This window comes from Humulus lupulus, chromosome 1, assembly GCF_963169125.1.
Source record: "Humulus lupulus chromosome 1, drHumLupu1.1, whole genome shotgun sequence".
Taxonomy (NCBI): Eukaryota; Viridiplantae; Streptophyta; class Magnoliopsida; order Rosales; family Cannabaceae; genus Humulus; species Humulus lupulus.
This window is the reverse complement of record NC_084793.1, coordinates 247,834,755-247,854,630: the sequence shown is the minus strand read 5'-3', so window position 1 is coordinate 247,854,630 and position 19,876 is coordinate 247,834,755. Positions and strand designations below refer to the sequence as shown.

General features: G+C 39.2%; 1 protein-coding gene and 1 non-coding gene across 2 annotated transcripts; one reads left to right on the top strand and one right to left on the bottom strand.

Annotated features, from left to right (window-relative positions):
* Nucleotides 1-18,339: 18,339 nt before the first annotated feature.
* Nucleotides 18,340-18,702, bottom strand: LOC133832106 (uncharacterized). Its single transcript, XM_062262491.1, has one exon. The coding sequence runs from the start codon at nucleotides 18,700-18,702 to the stop codon at nucleotides 18,340-18,342; it is 363 nt and encodes a 120-aa protein (XP_062118475.1).
* Nucleotides 18,703-19,064: 362 nt separating this feature from the next.
* LOC133813288 (small nucleolar RNA R71) lies at nucleotides 19,065-19,171 on the top strand. Its single transcript, XR_009884317.1, has one exon. It is a non-coding gene; the product is annotated as a small nucleolar RNA R71 (small nucleolar RNA).
* Nucleotides 19,172-19,876: the final 705 nt, after the last annotated feature.

Below are 19,876 nucleotides of genomic sequence, written 5' to 3'. Positions count from 1 at the left end.
AGGTAAAAGCAAGGAGTCAGTCAACCGGCCATGAGTATGGAGAGCGTGGGGGCGGCGCGTACATGTTCGGCCTGCCCGACTGCTTTGGTTGGGGGCATTTTGTATATGGCTGTATTAAACCATTCTTTTGATAGTTGATCAAGTGTAAATCTATTTTTGAGTTGTAAATATTTTGTAAACCTTATTTTGGGATCCCAGATGTTTTATACTTAACGTTTTCAATGAAACTAAACATTTCCAAAGAGTACAGCCTTAAACTCTGGCTTATTCACACTTTTGGTTTTAGAAACCACTTAGAGTCAGTCAAAAGCACGATTTCTATTTTAAACTCACTAAGTAACGGCTCTAAGGTAGTAGGGCATTACAGCGTTGCTCCTACTCCTTAATTGACGTGAGGCATAGGCTATTACTTTGTCATTTTGCATCAGCACGCATCCTAATCCTTGCTTCGATGCATCGCAGTAGACTACGAATTTATCGTTGGGTGTCGGTACACTGAGTACTGGTGTTGAGCAAAGCTTATCCTTAAGCAATTGGAAGCTTTCCTGACACTTGTCATTCCAGTAATGTCCATAACGAGTCCTAAAGGCTGTCTTAGGAATATCTTCTCCCTTTACCTTGAGCTGATGATATCCTGGCCGTAAGTCGATCTTTGAAAATACTGTCGCACCTCAGAGTTGATCAAACAAATCGTCGATCCGAGGTAGCGGGTACTTGTTCTTAATCGTTACTTTATTCAGCTCACGATAGTCTATGCACATCCGCATACTTCCGTCCTTCTTCTTCACGAATAGTACCGGAGCTCCCCATGGTGAATGGCTTGGCCTAATAAAACCCCAGTCTAGGAGTTCTTGTAGCTGCGTCTTTAACTCCTTGAGTTCCGTAGGTGCCATCCGGTATGGTGCCTTAGAGATAGGCTCGGTGCCTGGTACTAATTCTATCGTGAAGTCTATTTCTCTAGTTGGCGGAAATCCTAGCAAGTCATCGGGAAATACTTCTGGAAATTCTTGTATAACTCGAACATCTCCAACCTTAAGCGGCGTCTCCCTTTCCACGTTCGTGATGCTGGCTAAGAATGCTTGACATCCTTTCTCCATCATTCTCTGAGCTTTGAGAGATGACACTAACGGGGTGCGTAATCCTGAAGCTTGTCCCATGAAGCATAGTTTCTGGCCGTCAGGAGTCTCGAACATCACCTTCTTGCATTTGCAGTCGATGGTTGCGCCATGCCGTGCTAGCCAATCCATGCCTAATATCACGTCAAAGTCCTTGATCACTAGTTCTATCAGGTCTCCTTCTAGTTCTATGTCCTCAATCTTGATCGGTACGCCTCGTACTATTCGTGATGATAGAACTACTTTGCCCGAAGGCAACTCGGTTACAAACCTAGTTCTAAATCTTTCACTAGGTTTGTCTAGTTTTTCTATCATTCCTAACGAGATATACGAGTGAGTGGCTCCCGAATCAAATAATACATGACATAAGTTATTGAGGATAGAAACCTGACCTGTGATCACCTTGTTGCTAGCATCAGCCTCTCCTTGGGTTAAAGCAAAAACCCTAGCAGGAGCCATCTTTTCATCCTTCTTCCCTTCTAGCTTTTGCTGAGGACAATCTCTTTTACGATGCCCTTCTTGACCACAGTTGAAACACTCCTTGGTGTTGGCGTGGCATTCTCCGGGATGCTTCTTCTGACACTTAGCACATGGCGGGTATTCCACGTAGCCCGGCCTATTTCCCCCATTATTCGTACTTGCCTTCTTATCGCTGTCGAACTTCTTGTTATCCGGATGCCGTCTTTTCTGGCCGTTACCGTTGTTGCTGGACTGATTGTTGCCATTATGGTTGTTGTTGTTCCGACTGGCCTGAGGTTGGCTCTGCTGCCTGGGTTCCGGCTTACTGGCTTCTTCTTTGCTTACATTGGCCTGCAACCTTTCTACTTCGATTGCCGTCTCCAGAATGTCGGCATATGTAGTGTTCCCCGGGTTGGCTAGCTTAACCCCCATCTCGATCTTCGGTCGAAGTCCTCTAACAAACTTGTTCACCCTCAGAAAATCGGTTGGAACCATCTCAGAGGCGAACTTTGCTAAGCGGTCGAACTGACGAGCATACTCTGCCACTGTTAAATTTCCTTGCTTCAGGTTGGCAAACTCCTCAACTCTTAACGCGAGTACAGCTGAGTTGTAGTACTTTTTGTGGAACAGCTCCACAAATCGGGTCCATGTCATGGTAGTAGCATCATGGGATTGCTTGACCAAGTCCCGCCATATCCTGGCATCCTTCTTGAGCAAGGACGAGACGCAGGATATGCGGTCCGCATTACTAAGGTTCATGTGTGTCAGAATCGGCTCCACATTCCTTAGCCACTCTTCCGCTTCAAAGGGGTCTGTAGTCCCTTCGAAGTTTGGAGCATGCTGCTTGCGGAACCTCTCATACACTGGCTCCATGTGCTGTACTGGATACGGCGCGTAGTTCGTCATTGGCCATCCCCCAAATGGACCAACTTGTTGGGGTGTTGGGGCCATTTGCTGTGGCTACGGCTGTGGCTGTGGCAGAGGCTGAGGCTGAGATTGAGCCTGTTGGCGTTGTTGCTGCAGAAGTTCCTCGACTTGCTGTCGCAGTCTGGAAATCTCCGCAGTGTTGTCAGCTGGCGGTGCCAGCGCGTTGCGGCGAGCAGTAGCACGCACTCCCCTTCGGCGAACGGGAGGGACTTCATTGGTCGCTGGAACATCGTTGGAGGCATTTCCGTTGGTGCGTGCAGATCTTCGGAGCGACATCGTAGCAGAGTTCTAACAGTTGAAAGAAACATGTTAGAACTTTACCTAATAGGCTCTAAGGCAAAAACTTATTCTAAAACAAACATATCTCGGACCTATTTATTATGAGTTTTTATGAAAAATTATATAAGTCTTTATTTATATTTAGAGTGGGTTTCTATACTTAGAAAAACAAGTCATCTTTATTTTCTAAGTGTGTTTCTAATCATCCTATATGACTTAATCCTCAGGCTCGAAACTTATCTTTGTCCCAAAGTTAACCATATTGAGGGAGGGCTGGGATCAGTAAAATCGTTCCCACTACTAAGGCCCCCTAACTCTCAATAAGGAAACTTGGTTCATTGATTTGTATCCACCCTCACCCAACTTAGTCATTATTCATTTTATTTAGTATTTATTATGATTGCAAAAATAAAATCAAACTCATACATGAAAATAAAATAACATGTTATTCATTTGGAAAAATAGTTTTCACTTATTACAATCATAAAATAAAAAGTAAATAAAACAAACAATAAAAACTATTAATCTAAAAATCGGGATCTTCTACATCCGATCCCTCATCTAGCATATCGTCATCTATCTCCTCATAATCATCATTGTCTTGAGCCTCAAAATTTCCTCGGGGAAGATTCAAGAAGATCCTATGTTGTTGCTCATTAGTGAATTGAAACTCTAAATCATAGGTGAACCTAAGTATGAGAGAATAATATCTTAGGGCTGCTTGTAAGTCATCATCATTATTTATAGTCTCCCATATTTCTTCTAAAGTTAAAATTACTGAAGGAAAATCTTTTAAAAGCCTAATTACAAGGGTATATTGTTCTGCAGCTCTCATCATGATTTGCTTAGACTCTTGAAGGTGACCTATCTCTTTGTGGAACAAGATCAATCTCCGAGTGATTTTCTCTAGTGTTCCTACGGTGTTCCTTGGCTCCCTTATTCTTTTTAAGGCCTTAATGGCTCGGATATCTTGGTAGGTTAAAGCTCCGTTCATACTTAACTGAAAACATAAACACTAAAGTTGTTAGCTATACACATAGGGAAAATAACTTGTAACTTAAACACTTACTTAGCGGTCAGATTCGGAGCTTTGAGCGTGTGTATCGAGGAGAACTTCATGCGAAGGAACCGTTTTCTCTGATACCAACTGTAATGACCCACTACTCTAGACATTTGGACCATTAACGAAACTATACATACAAATCCTTAGTAAAACTTACATAACTCAAGGCAGGATATGGGACCCCATTGTTTTAAAAAAAAAACATAACATAATTTAAAATAAAAAGGATTACATAACAAATGCGTAAAATTACACATAAACCATAAATAAAAAGACTACATCCTCGAAATCGAACTCTCGACTCCTTGAATCCATTCATCACCGATACACATTCTCCCAAGCATCCACGAATCTTACCGCCACTATAGCTATTTTCCTGCACATATAAACAAAAAGGAATGAGCCTAATGCCCAGCAAGGAAAATCTAACACATACTTCATATACATAAATTTCATAATAAACATAAAGACATAACATAACACTTATTACATACACATACTATAATGGCCATTATTACTTGGGGTCCCATAGACTAAACAAGTCATATGCCCATGAGATTAGTGGGGTCCTACTAGCTAAGTAGGTCATATGCCCATAATCTATTTGGGGTCTTGTTAGTCATATGGGTCATATGCCCAAGCCTACAAACATACATATCATAACACTTATGATAACATAAGAAACATAAGATAACATATAAAACATATAACATATGCATTTCTATCCTATTTTCCTTACCAAAGTTACCGGGATATGTGGACAGCGTTGGGACTTTGGAACACTCCTAATAACCATTATGAAAAAGAGTGAGTCTAATGAAGAAAAAGAGATGAAAAGGAATGGGAAGACTAAACCATTGAGAAACATACTTACCAAAACTTATGCGCTCAAGAACTTAGATTTCCTAACCAAAATAAGAATGAGGTTAGAAGACTGAGTAGAAGACTAAGAGAAGGGAAACATAACATAAAACCAATGAACTAGAGTGTGTTGAATACCTTGAGGACTTGTAGATCAATCTAACCCTCGAACCGAAATACTATGAAATCTTACTTCCCAAAGTGTTTGATAAGCTTAAGATGATTAAGCTTATGATTTCCCCACCCAAGTGTTTAACTCTCACACTCTCCTAGCACTTGCAGCTTCTGAACTTAGAGTAAAAGGTGAATAATGGCTGGGTACTAGGTCCTATTTATAGAGTTTGGGAATGAAGGAATCTTAATTTTACTTGAATAAAAATAATAGTTTTTTAGGTGAAAATAATTTGAATAATCGTTCAACAGAGGCTGAAGACTCGTTCAAAAGATGTTGGACTTATGAAGAAGTTGAATGGCTGAAAGGAAAAAGAATTCAAAAACATTTGAATCATGCTGAAGGAGGCGATATATCGCCCCCTGTAGGCGATATATCGCTTGGGCCAGTATGCCCGAGGCGACCGTGCATCATTTCGTGTTTTCCGTATCTACGTGCTGCGATATATCGGCACACGCTGAATATTTAAACACGAAATTACACATTTTTAGCTAAGTTTGAATGGAGTAAACAGCCTTGACTAAGCCCTCAACGTATTCAAAGCTGCTGACTTACCTTATAACATTCAAACTTTACTCCTTATTAAATTTAATCCTCAAAATACTTAATTCTTAATCATCCATTCATAACATGTGCTTAAAATCCTATTGGTCCTCATCTAAACCTTATAGTACAACAAATATTATCCTTAATATCAGTCATATAATCAAACCTTAGGTTTATACTTAATATTCTTAAACTATAGGTTAAACTTAGAAAATCTATAAGTACTACTATGAGTGTCCAAATAATTCCCGGTCTGAACCAAAAATCCACCGTTACAAAGATAATACTATACATACTATAATACTACTAAATAATTAGCTAAGTAAAGTTCTTGGACTCTACACTACACCTGGAAATAGGGCCTGGAGAAAAGAAGTCTGGTTCGACACTTACCAAAATATAAAGAAGTCTGGAGAAAATACTTACTTTGGAAAGGTGAGGGGGACCACCAGGCATGAAATCATGTATAAGCCCGGGGTGTACAACCCTGAGAAGGACAAAGCCATGACCCTGACATCTTTGTCCGACATACAATGGTGGTACAAACCCATACAAAGAGTGGAGGCACTACCTGATAACCCCCGACCATGTACTAGAGCCGACACCACAAATTCTTGCACCACTACCCTGACAATGTACCTATGCGTGATCTTGTCCCCTGGGACCACCTTGTATCAGGGGCCATTAGAGCTCCTCTATAAATAGGCTTCGACCACTCAAACTAAGGGGTTGGAAAATTCATTGTATACTCAGGCTAACAAGCAATATACGTATATTTACTCCATTGTTGATATGCATTTATTTTTTCCTCAAATCCATTCTAAGTTCTTATTTAGTTATCTTCTTACTAAGCTTTGAGTATTCCGACCTAACATCTTTGACGAGTTCTCACTGTCAACACGTGCCACTTCAAATATTAATCTAGAATTTCAATCAAAATACTTCACCCATTAACTGTAATCCATCAGTACTCATGCTCGTCCACTCATAACCAATAAATGTAAACAATTGAACCAATCTTTGCATGCAAAATTCTCACCATCAATCCACTCAACACGGTTATTCCATATGCTTGCTATACTTACTATTCTCCACTAATGTAAACAAATACATACTTAAAAAAAATAGGACTTTACAAAGCTTGTAATAGATGGCCTAGGTAAAGGTGGATTAGAAGACATTTTAGGCTCATGTATAAAATAAGCATTCAAACCAAACAACCTATCCCTTTAACTCAACTTCACATCCCACTGTTACCCCCTTTTTTTCTTCGTTTTCAAGATTGAGAAAAGTTGACTATTTATTCATCACATTTTTTCTTCTTCTTTTTGAAACTACATTCCCTCGAACTTAGATTTTTGAGTAAATAACTTAAGGAATGTAGTTTAATTTGAACTCATCATTTATTTTCTCTTTTTTTTTCTTTTTTCTTTATTCACTAAGTAACCACATGTTTCTACACACGTCCCTTAAACATTCACTCCCCCCTTCAATCAAAATATATGTTTTTATGCTCATGGTATAGGACAAAGGGAATAATGAATACAATGTTGCAAGTATAGGCTAAAAACATGTGTTAAACAATTAAAAAGGTCAATTATAAGGCTCAAAAAGGGTAACTAGAGATAAAAATATATAAGGGTTAGCTTGAAAGGCTCAATCATTTCAAAGATGGCCTACATCCTTTTCTTTAGTTTGTATTGTTTAGGATTTCGTCTCGAATAGCAAGCAAGCAAGTTCTAGAAAAAATTCAATTTGTACAATCCAAATTCAACATGCATATACAAAGTTCAAATCCCACATTTACAGCTATGAGCATTAGTTCAAACAAGTATTCAATTAACCATGGTGAAGTTACAAAGTATTTCAATCAAGCACACAGATTATTTTTATAGGCACAACTCTTCCTCTGGATTATACAGCATAACATTCACACTATCTCATCGGCAACAAATTATCATCTTGGTTTACATTCAAACAATATCATGAAAAATATACTCAAACACAATAATATCTAATACTAAACTTGAAAAACAACAAAGAACATCAAAGCTAAAAATAAATCCCTTCCCCCAAACATAAGACTAACATTGTCCTCAATGGTAAACGCAAATAAAAAGAAGAGACTTACCTAAGACCCCATTGGATAACATTAAAATGGAGGAGGTAGCGTGGAATTGGAGTTGTGCTAAATTTTTGTTTAATTTTTTATAAAACCCTTAAATTTTGTTTTTGGGCCCAATTGGTGCCGTGGCGATGGTGTGTAGAGCTGCGACTCTAATTTTGACACTTCTCAGCATTTTCTCTCTAATTTCCCTAGAGTTGCGACTCCACTCCATAGAGTTGTGGCTCTAATTTCTCCCGAAATCCTCAACGCCTCTGACTTAGGTAGCACCGCAGCTCTAACTCCTTGAGTTGTGACTCTAATTCAAATTTTCTAGCTCCTCCCCTCCTAATCACATTAGAGCTGCGGCTCTACTTTATACGTTTTTTGCTATTTTGCTACTTTTTTCACGTTTTTCACAGTTCTAATTACATAAAATATTTTCCAAAACTAAACAAAAATAAAATAAAATTGTTCAACTAAAAATAGCATAAAATAAAAAATAACGAAAACATAAACTTGAGATGCCTGTCAAGGGCGCTGTCGTTGACATCATTTAGCCGGACGTTGATCACTTTCTTAAATTCAACTTGGATCCAAACTACCCCTCATGTCCTTAAGAGCCATAGTATCATGAGAAGACACTCGTTTCTTGATATTGCACATTTTTGGAACTTTCCACCACTCATGAAACAATCGAGCTTTCTCGCTAAAGATCTTTTTCACTTTATGACGAGCTGTTCGCTTTCCACCTTAAACCATAGATTTATTCTTAGTAAATTTCAGCTTATCACCCTTACTTTCCACCACATAAACTCTACAACAAGATGGAACCTCCGTTGCAAAAACATTAAATGTTACCTCTTCTTTTTGCACCCACAACTTCAACTCTCCTTTTTGCACATCTGTTAAGGCCTCACCAGTTGCTAAAAATGGCCTTCAAAGAATAATTGGAATATTTTCATCTTCCTCCATATCAAGAAAAATAAAATCTGCAAGAAAGATGAATTTATCGACCTTTACGAACACATCTTCTATGACCCCCCTCGAATGAGCCAGTGATTGATCTGCCATTTGCAAAGACACGGTAGTAGGTCGAGCCTCTCCCAATATTAACATTCAAAAAATAGATAGAGGCATTAGATTTATACTGGCCCCTAAATCACATAAATCTTTTCTCAGCATTTAACCCCCTATAGAGCATGGAATGTTGAAATTACCTAAATATTTAAGCTTGGGAGGTAGCTTCTTTTGAAGTATCGCATTGCACTCCTCAGTAAGTGCCACTGTAACAACCCAAATTTCCTAATAAGGTTTAGGACCTTGATTAGGAGGCCGGGAGGGCAATAATTGATTTATTGTGCCATTATATGATTATATGCAAGATTATGTGGATCATATTATTATATGATGATAAATGCATGCATATGGGTGTATATTTTGTTATGAGAGAATTTTGGTAATTTGGCCCATTGGGGGCTAATTGTATATATGTGTGCATATTGGTAAGCTATTGTTGAGGCCACATTATAATGTGGATTTGTTCAAGTCGTTCCGCATGAGACGATCTTTGAGTATAAGTTAGCAGTTTGGTCATAACGGGATTAAGTTCGGGGCTCGGGGTGAGTCCCGGGGTAATTTGGTGATTAGAGCGTTTCCGGGAGTTAAGGGGTAATGGGATATGAAATATTGGTATTCGAGAATATTGAGAATAACGGGAATTGGAGGGTGTTAATTATGGTTAAGGAGATAGGTGTGAAAGGACGATTTTTCCCTTGGTGGATGTTTAGGACTTTAATTAAACTTGAGGGCATTTAGATCTTTTTACCTTTAAGGATATATATCAATACTTAAAACTAGAAAGCTGTAGAAGATTTAAGAAAACAGAGCACCTCCTCTTGCTTCAACCGACTTCCATTTCTTCTCCTTTTGTTCATCAATTTTGAAGTTTCTTCTGAGGAATTAAGTTGGGGAATCAAGTGTTGAGGATCTAGGGTATTGTTCCATCATGGAAAAGGAGTTCATACAGAGCTTGAGGTAAGATTCTAACCATTAGAACTCTGGTTTTCTGCTCTGTTTTATTAGTGAGTTCAGTTGAGATTTTGGGTTTGAAAGTTGAGCATCCAATGTGGTTTTTGGCAAAGCTTGGTTAAGTTATGATGTCTAGGAATAGTATATGGTGTTTGGAAGCTTTTGAATTAGGTTGGAAATGGAGGATACGAAGGAGGAAGAACCAGGGCCATGTCTGCCTGGTCCTAGCGCTATAGCGCCCAGTTTGTAGCGCTATAGCGCCCAGTTTGTAGCGCTACAGCGCTAGCCAGGGCAAAATGTCCCTGGTTGTAGCACTGGGGCGCTAGTGTGGGGGGGGGGGGGTAGCGCTACCCTGTTTTCTCAGATGCATATTTTGGGTGTTTTTAAGGGTTTTTGGCTCGGGGTTTCAATCCTTAAGGCTCGGGATCGAATCTACTCACCGTTTGGGAAAAATTCAGGGTCCCGAGAGTGAGGTTTAGGTTAAGACCCTTTTATGGCAGCTTTCATTAATTGGATTCCATGTTTGGTTATGACTAGGTGACTGCGGGATCAAAGGATCGATCGTTCTAAAGAGTCATTTGTAATATATTTCTCACTCGAACAAGAGGTAAGAAAATTGCACCAGATTATGTGGTTAGGTTGGGACTAAGTGTTCCCTGTGTTTTTATGCATTGTTATGTGAATGTGATAAACCATGTGAATATAGTGGGACTAAGAGCTCCCTATACTTGAATACGATGTCATGAGATGGTATTATGCCACGGGGACATATGATAAAGGACCTAAGAGTGCCGGAATCAATATTTGCACACAGGGTGCGGCTTAGCCACTGGTAGATGAGGACAACTTATTAGTCACTGAGCTCAGTTAAGCTGGCCGGAGTCAGTGGGTATAGCACTCGGGGCGACCTAAGTGAGCCGAAGATAGTAGGTTAAACAGAGGGTGCGGCCTAAGGGCACCGACCCTGAATATTGTGTAATGAATGTGATTAATGTTGTTAATTTGATGAATTTGAAATGTTGATTATCTGGATGAAAAATTGTAATTTTTCGATTGTTATCACTGAATAGGCAAATGTTATGAATTGCTAAATGCTTGGTTACTCTTTATGGAATATCTAGTTATTTATATTGATCTTGCTATGATATCATGTTTTCTTCCTGGGCCTCGGCTCACGGGTGCTACATGGTGTAGGTAAAGGTAGGGTATGTTGGATCACCCATGAGTTGGAGAGCGTTGGGGGCGAGGTGTACATTGTTAGCTGCTCGGCCGCCATGGTCGAGGGTTTGAACAGGGACGAAAACCTAAAATGTGTATTTTTCCATTAGAGTGGCCTGGGTTATTTGTAACTTCTGGAATTTGTTGTAAATATGTCATCTAAACCATGTTTTGAGTTTCCATGTATTAAATTATCATTTTTAATGAAAATAACCTATTTATGACCAAAATCTTTTATTCCTAATCCGTTGATGACGTTAGATTCACATTTTGTTTAAATGACTTGATTAGCAAGTCTTGCACTATTTTCAACACATAGTGTATTTGGTCTTGGTTACCCAGGGCGTTACAACTTGGTATCAAAGTAATCTAGGTTTATGGGTTCCTGAAGACTGGCTGGACTTGTGCACTCGCCACTAAAGACAAGCTCAACTCAAGGGTTTGTAATTGAATACATGAAATTGTATGCGTAAGTGCTTGAATGAAATATGAGTGTATTAAGTGGTATGATTAAAAGGGAGCATGAGATACTGATAGGGTCTGGCCCTTGACTGCTGTGTGATGATATTGAGGTATGCTGATTAGCATCGCTCTTGCATGTGGGTGAATACTTGGATAATGATTGGTATATGGATTGCAGGTGATTATATGTTTAAATTGAACTTATATGCTGTACCTGTTTATTGGCATATGGAATGCATAGTAAGTAGGTGTGCATCTAATGGTAATGAAATTCGATAATTTATGCATAGTATTGTAAATTGGTGTTTGGTATGATTTATGTGTGCACGATTATTATTGTTATTTGGATCTGCCCTTGGAATGGTTATGGGTATAAACATCAGGGCTAAGAGGTTTAGTCAGTAAAGACATATTAACTCAGATTGTATGTGCTCAGAATGGTTAATTGGACGTGGTTTTGTTTTAGTATGGGTTGCAGATGATAGTTAGGGTTGGAATCCTCCATTCGCCCCTGAGATTCGCAGCGGATGTTTGCTGATATGTCAGTCAGACTGTGAGATTTGATAGAGGGGATTAGATGGACGAAACAGAAGGTTTACTAGGGGAAACAGGCTACTTTGTATACCATGACCGCGGGACACCAATGTTTGTTAAACCAAGGGGAAACAAATAAGAATTATTGTATGGAAGGCTTTGGAAGCATTATCTTCTAGTTTTGAGGAAGGTTTGAGTTTGTTCAAGAATTGGTTAGTAAATGGGTATAATTAATCCCGTTCTTGATAATATGAGGAGGAAAAATTGAGACAGAGTAGTTGTATTAAGTATTTCTGGCAGAAGGATGTCAAGAGTGGTAAGATAGCAACAATGTATGTCAATGAGTTTGGTGGGTTGATCAATCCACTTGGATTATGGTACAAATGGATGTAGCCGGAGATGATGCGTCATTTATGAGTTAAACTTTGAGAGGGTCTTCTGTGCTTGGGCAGTAGATAGGGCTATGTTATTTAAGATATAAGGAATACAGATGATGATATTCTTGTTCGTGGAATATAGTAAGGGTGGCTAGTCAGTGATGGGAAAAAGGAGAACCCTTGATGGTTCTGTGGCTCCTGGTCTTGACAGGAAAGGGATCTAGCTCACAGGTTGTCCATCAAGACTGGGATGCCTTGTTACATTCAGAGCCCGAGACTAGTTCCTCGGAAGTGACCAATGGACTTGATAGTCTTTGTTTTTGGTTAGATAATGAGTTGGAAAGATCAGTGTTGCGTGTCACCCAGAAAAGATTTAGATATGAGGTACATATCGTGAGGTTGTTATACGAGGGGTCTAAGATATGAATACTTGTTGAGGAAGGATTAGAAATCTTTACAAGGAAGAGTTAGAATACGAGTGGTAAAGGGGTTCGTAGGGCAATTGGTTGAGCTCGTCTTATGAGATCTTTGATATAGGCCTGAGGAAAGCTAATGTGTTGGATGAGGGACAACCCTGGACTGTCGGGGATATTACTTGAAGTATATTGACTAGACTGAATTGAAACTAAATTGGTCAGTAAGGATTCAGCTGAGTATACAAGAAGTTGTTGGGTATGTTACAGGACTTAGGCATGGGTGGATTTGGTATCAGGGATGTTATAAAGAATGATATTAGTTTGGCTTAAGGAATTACTGGTTCACCTGAAGAAGTATGTGACTTAGAAGTGGATTGGATAGAGCATTGTGTCATGGGACTCGTTGATATCGCCTACTAGGAATGTAGAGTTTAAATGCCTCATTACAAGATAGGACAATGTCTTCAGGAGTTGATCATCGATCTGGTTATTACCAAATAAGGATCAAGGAAAGAGACATTTCAGGAATTAATACTTGTACCAAGTGGGGTATAATGGATTAATAGTAAAGGTTCCTAATTGTTTTATACTTCAATGACATGGATAAGTCCGACAAGCAGAGAATACAGGAACGACATGAATGGGTTACATTCGGGTTCACCAGCGATGTGTTGAACTACTCCCTAGCTAGTATCAGAAGGTGAATGACTACTACACTAATGATATTACGACTGAAGCAACAAGGTCATAGGTAAGGCTCCAGAAGGTATTAACTTCATTTTTCAAGGATATTCAAGTTTAAGCTACAAGAAAGGAAGAGATCAGGTATGAAGAAATTTGATTAGAAGCACATTAAGACTGGTCAACATATCAGCTACTACCTAAAGAATCTTCGAAGACAGCTACAACGTAAGGATTTTGAATATGGAATGGTTAGTCAAGTATGGGGACGGTGATGGATTGTAAGGTAGGAATAGTAATTCTTGAGTCTAAAAGAGAGAAACCCTTGTAGTAATTGGCACTGTATATATGGCATTTGTATTCAGAGTTGGAGATTTGCTGTAGGGGGATGTTTAGAACCTTAAGCTAGTGTGATTGACACTACCTAGGTTGTACCAGTGGGATCAAGACAGACTGGGTTAGTCTGTGAGTTTCCGGATAAGTTTCCAAGGAATTTTTCAAGGGTACATCTGCTCAAAGAGATGGTATGGTGATTGTGTTGGTGCCAGGGATGAAATCAGATCTAGGGCGTTGTACTGAACGGTTTCAACAAAGCTGTAAGAACTAAAGGCTCAATCATTGAGTAGGATGATGTTCTTTAAGGTAGATCTTTGATCTGGTTATTACCAGCTAGAGATCAGGAGTAGCTAGGGATCTCTGATCTGGTTATTACCAGCTAGAGATTAGGGACAGCTAGGGATCTTTGATCTAGTTATTACCAGCTAGAGATCAGGGAGAAGGATAGACAGAAGATCGTTATTATATTAGATAAGGGAACTGAGGAAGTTGAGTCATGTGTTGAGGATTTGGTCAATGCCAAATTGTTTTTTTTTTTTTGTGAAATGGGTGAACAGAGTATTCAAAGATTATCTAAATTGGATTTGTGATTATCTTGATCGACAGTGTTGTGATGTATTCTTGGTTGGAAAATTTTCAAGGTTAAGGAACGCCTTAAGAGTAGGAGTTTCCTTAGGCAGGCATGGTGGTATATGTATTTCAGGTTGAGTTCTACGTCTTTTTATAGGTTAGAATCAGTTTGTGTGTTGTTATGAAACCTCAGTGACAGGAAAAAGGTGATTGTCTATGCATGATGTTGGTTAAAGGATCCGACTAGAACTAGAGTGGAGTTTCTAGTAGGCTAGGTGGCTAGTTTGATACTTGGAATTATTATCTCATAAAGGATCAAAGAAAGACAGTTAAGTAAATTCCAGATGGAAAGAATTGAAGGGAGTCTTAACTGGGTTAGCTAAGGATTTTACAGTGTCAGGTATAAGTTTATTGTAATATAAGGATCAGATCTGGAATCTGATGAACACTGAAATTACATGGAAATTCTGGATGAAGCTCATGTTACTCTCTTGGTCTTTTCATCCAGGCATCAGTAAAAGGTACCAGAGTCTGAAGGATTTATATTGGTGGCCTAGGATAGAGGGGGACATAATGGAATATATGACAAAACTCTTAACCTGTTAGCAGGTCGGGACAAGGTATCAGAAACCAGTAAGGCTATTGCAGTCTTTGAGTATTTTGGGGTTAATTCACTATTATCAGTAAAGACAAGTTACACAGCTGATCAATATTCAAATTTCTATGTGAGATGGATAGTATACCTTCATGGAATTCAAGGTCTACTTTATTGAATAAGGACTTTGTTTTACTTCCAGGTCTTGGAAGGGTTAAGGAAGACGATGAGTATATAATTTGAATTTGGTACGGTTGCTAATTCTCAGACTGATGGTAAATCAGAGATAGAGAGAGGGAGTTATCCAGTTATTGGAAGGACACTTGATGAGTTGAGGTATAATAGAAAATGTATACCATCCACTCGTTGGAATGAGATAAGTGAGATGTTTATTTGGATCCTGAGGTGGTTCAGGGGATTATTAAGATTATTAAGAGGTTAGAGCTTGGAGGCTCACTTTTCGGAGTAAATGGAAAAGTTTTACTGAATTGGAAAACAGGAATATGGAGTTCCAAGTAAGATATTGTATCTTCCTTAGGATATCACCAAGGAAAAAGGGGTGAGAAGTTAAGGGCGAGTTGGGCCCTAGATTATCAAGACCATTTGAATCCTGGAAAGGATCAGTTAGGCTGCTTTTAAGTGGACAACAGTTTTGGAACTGTCGGCTGTACGCGGTGTATTTTGTACTCCATGTTGAGGACATGGGTTAGAGAAACTCATGTGTTGAGTAATGGGGATCTGCAGCTGAAGATAGAGTTATTCTATATGGAGTGGTCAGTTCAGTTATGAGATAGAAAAAATAAGGTTTTGAGAAACAAGATTGTACCTTGAGTTAAGGTAATGTTTTAGAAACAGTGAGGTCAACGAATGACCTGGGAAACTGGAATCAGTATTGCAGAATTTATATCCGGACAGTACAGATGAAATTTTGAGGACGGAATTTCTGTAAGGAGGGGATAGTTGTAACGACCCAAATTTCCTATTAAGGTTTAAGACCTTGATTAGGAGGTCGGGAGGGCCATAATTGATTTATTGTGCAATTATATGATTATATGCATGATTATGTGGATCATATTATTATATGATGATAAATGCATGCATATGAGTGTATATTTTGTTATGAGGGCATTTTGGTAATTTGGCCCGTTGGGGGTGTAATTGTATATCTGTGTGCATATTGGTAAGCTATTGTTGAGGCCACATTATAATGTGGATTTGTTCGAGCCGTTCGACATGAGACGATCTTTTAGTATAAGTTAGCGGTTTGGTCATAACGGGATTAAGTTCGGGGCTCGGGGTGAGTCCCGGGGTAATTTGGTGATGAAAGCGATGTCGGGAGTTAAGGGGTAAATATTGGCATTCGATAATATTGAGAATAACAGGAATTGGAGGGTGTTAATTATGGTTAAGGAGATAGGTCGAAAGGACGATTTTTCCCTTGGTGGCTGTTTAGGACTTTAATTAAACTTGAGGGCATTTAGATCTTTTTACATTTAAGGATATATATCAGTACTTAAAACTAGAAAGCTGTAGAAGATTTAAGAAAATAGAGCACTTACTCTTGCTTCAACTGACTGCCATTTCTTTTCCTTTTCTTCTTCAATTTTGAAGCTTTTTCTAAGGAATTAAGCTGGGGAATCAAGTGTTGAGGATCTAGGGTATTGTTTCATCATTGAAGAGGAGTTCATACCGAACTTGAGGTAAGATTCTAACCATTATAACTCTGATTTTCTGCTCTGTTTTATTAGTGAGTTCAGTTTAAATTCTGGGTTTGAAAGTTGAGCATTCAATGGGGTTTTTGGCAAAGCTTGGTTGGGTTATGATGTCTATGACTAGTATATATGGTATTTGGGTTCAATTAGGGGTTTAAATGGTGTTTGGAAGCTTATGAATCAGGTTGGAAATGGAGGATACGAGGGACGAAGAACCAGGGCCATGTCTGCCTGGTCCTAGCGCTATAGCGCCCACTTTGTTGCGCTACAGCACTAGCCAAGGAAAAATGTCCCTAGTTGTAGTGCTGGGGCACTAGGGGGGGGGGGGGGGGGTAGCGCTGTAGCGCTACCCTATTTCTCAGATGCATATTTTGGGTGTTTTTAAGGGTTTTTGGCTCGGGGTTTCAATCCTTAAGGCTCAGGATCGAATCTACTCATCGTTTGGGTACAATTCGGGGTCCCAGGAGTGAGGTTTAGGTTAAGACCCTTTTATGGATGTTTTCATTAATTGGATTCCATGTTTGGTTATGACTAGGTGACTGCTAAGGGATCAAAGGATCGATCATTCTCACGGGTCGTTCGTAATGTATTTCTCGCTCGAACAAGAGGTAAGAAAACTGCACCAGATTATGTGGTTAGGTTGGGACTAAGTGTTCGTTGTGTTTGTATGCATTGTTATGTGAATGTGATAAACCATGTGAATATAGTGGGACTAAGAGCTCTCTATACTTGAATATGATGTGATGAGATGGAATTATGCCATGGGGACATATGATAAAGGACCTAAGAGTGCCGAAATCAATATTTGCGCACAGGGCGCGGCTCAGCCACTGGTAGATGAGGACAACTTATTAGTCACTGAGCTCAGTTAAGCTGGCCGGAGTCAGTGGGTATAACACTCGGGGCGACCTAAGTGAGCCGAAGATAGTAGGTTAAACAGAGGGTGCGGCCTAAGGGCACCGACCCTGAATATTGTTTAATGAATGTGATTATTGCTGTTAATTTGATGAATATGAAATGTTGATTATCTGGATGACAAATTGTAATTTGTCGATTGTTATCACTGAATAGGAAAATGTTATGAATTGCTGAATGCTTGGTTACTTTTTATGGAATATCTAGTTATTTATATTGATCTTGCTATGATATCATGTTTTCTTGTTGGGCCTCGACTCACTGGTGCTACGTGGTGCAGGTAAAGGCAAGGGTTTGTTGGATCAACCATGAGTTGGAGAGCTCTGGGGGCGAGGTGTACATTGTCAGCTGTTCGGCCGCCACGGTCGAGGGTTTGTACAGGGACGGAAACATAAAATGTGTATTTTTCCATTAGAGTGGCCTGGGTTATTTATAACTTCTGGAATTTGTTGTAAATATGTCATCTAAACCCTGTTTTGAGTTTCCATGTATTAAACAGTCATTTTTAATGAAAATAAACTATTTATGACCAAAATATTTTATTCCTAATCCGTTGATGACGTTAGATTCACATTTTGTTTAAATGACTTTATTAGCAAGTCTTGCACTATTTTTAACACACACTATAACGGTCTTGGTTACCGAGGGCGTTACAGCCACTATCTCATAATCCTTTAGTTTCCTTTACTTCGTCAAAATTTCTTTCATAAACTTTACATAACTCGGCATTTGTTCAAGTGCTTCCGCAAAAGGAATGTTGATTTGTAGCTTTCGAAAGATATCCAAAAATTTAGAAAATTGATTGTCAAGCTTATTCTTTTCAAGCCTCTAAGGATATGGGATCTTTATATGGTGATCTATGATTATTTCTGGCTGCTTTTTCTCAAGGTTCTCATTAACCTCTTCTTCAACCTTACCTCTTTTCTCATCGACCACTTTCGGTAACTGAATAGGCTTATTACTGGGCTATTCTAATTCCTTACCACCCCTCAAAGATATCGCATTACATTTTACTTTTGGGTTTACTTCTGTAGTGCTTGGTAAGTTCCCTTGAGCACGTTTTGTCATTAGGTTAGCCAACTGACCAATTTGAGTCTCCAAATTTTGACTAAACGCCCTTATCTCAGTCATGAATTGGTTCAGTACATCAGGCTGTGCTTCAGGTTGCTTCATAGGTATTTGCTGTTGTGGTGGTCTATTTTGTGATTGATAAAACCCAGGAGGGGGATGTGGATACTGAGGTTGATTCGGTTGAAATTGTTGCTCACTACCCTGACCACTTGTCCAAGAAAATTTTGGGTGATTCTGCCACCCTGTATTGTAACTCATGGTATATGGGTTGTTGGAGAGCCTTGGGAAGTTCCCTATTGCTTGCACTTGCTCCATAGGCATGTTGTTAAAATCCTTTGTCGTGCATTGTTCAAATAAATGAAGTCCTCAACATGACTTGCATCTGTATAATCAATGCTGCCACTTGAGCTGACATCCAATTCATGCACTACAACCACCTTCTTAGTGGTTTCTCTTTCTGATGGCCACTGATAGTTATTAATAGCCATTTCTTCCAACAGATCATAAGCCTCATTAGCGCTCTTACTCATGACCGCTCCTCCAGACGCTGCATCAATGATTGTGCGAGTAGTGCCACAAAAAAACCATTGTACAAAATATGGACTAACATCCATTTTTCGATTCCATGATGGGAACATTTTCTCAGCAGCTCCATGAACCTCTCCCACGCATCATAAAGTGACTCGCCATCTCTTTGGTTGAAATTGTTTATTTCACCTCTATACCTTGTAAACAACGAAGGTGGGAAAATTTTTGCCAAAAATTTTTGTGTGAGCTCCTCCCATGTTGTGATAGAATTGGATTCCAAGGAAATAAGCCACTCTTTGCTCGGTCCCTTAGTGAAAACGGGAACAGTCTCAACCTCACTGCATCATTTGTCACCCCGTTCAACTTAAATGTGGCGCAGAGCTCTAGGAAATTAGCCAAAATGTATGTTTAGATCTTCCGTTGGTGATCCCCCAAACTGCACTAATGATTGTACCATTTACAGAATAGCAGACTTAATTTTAAAATTATTACCCTCAACCACTGGAGGTCTAATGCATGACTGTGCCCCTATGATAGTAGGCAACACATAGTCCCTCAAACTTCTTTGTATTGGCCGTTGTAGTGGTGCAACTAGTTCAACAACTCATGCTCCTCCAACATTACTTGTTGTTATCCCAACATTAATATTCTCAGCGTTGTCATGGGAAATATTGTCAACCCCTCTGTTACCTTTGTTCTAAGCCATTCTTTCTAACCTTTTTTGTTTCAGAATTCTTCTGCAGGTTTTCTCAATTTCAGGATCAGCAGGCACCCTTGATTCAGACCCTTGTCGTCGCATAAACTATGTGAATACCTGAAATCAAAAATTTTGAAAAACCAGAATGAGAACGGTATAAAAGAAAAGTAACAAAATTATAAAAAGAATTAATTTCTTGATATTAGT

Bases quoted from the DNA above. Each gene is read 5' to 3' on its own strand.
- LOC133832106 (XM_062262491.1), bottom strand. From the start codon at position 18,702: ATGAGTTACAATACAGGGTGGCAGAATCACCCAAAATTTTCTTGGACA.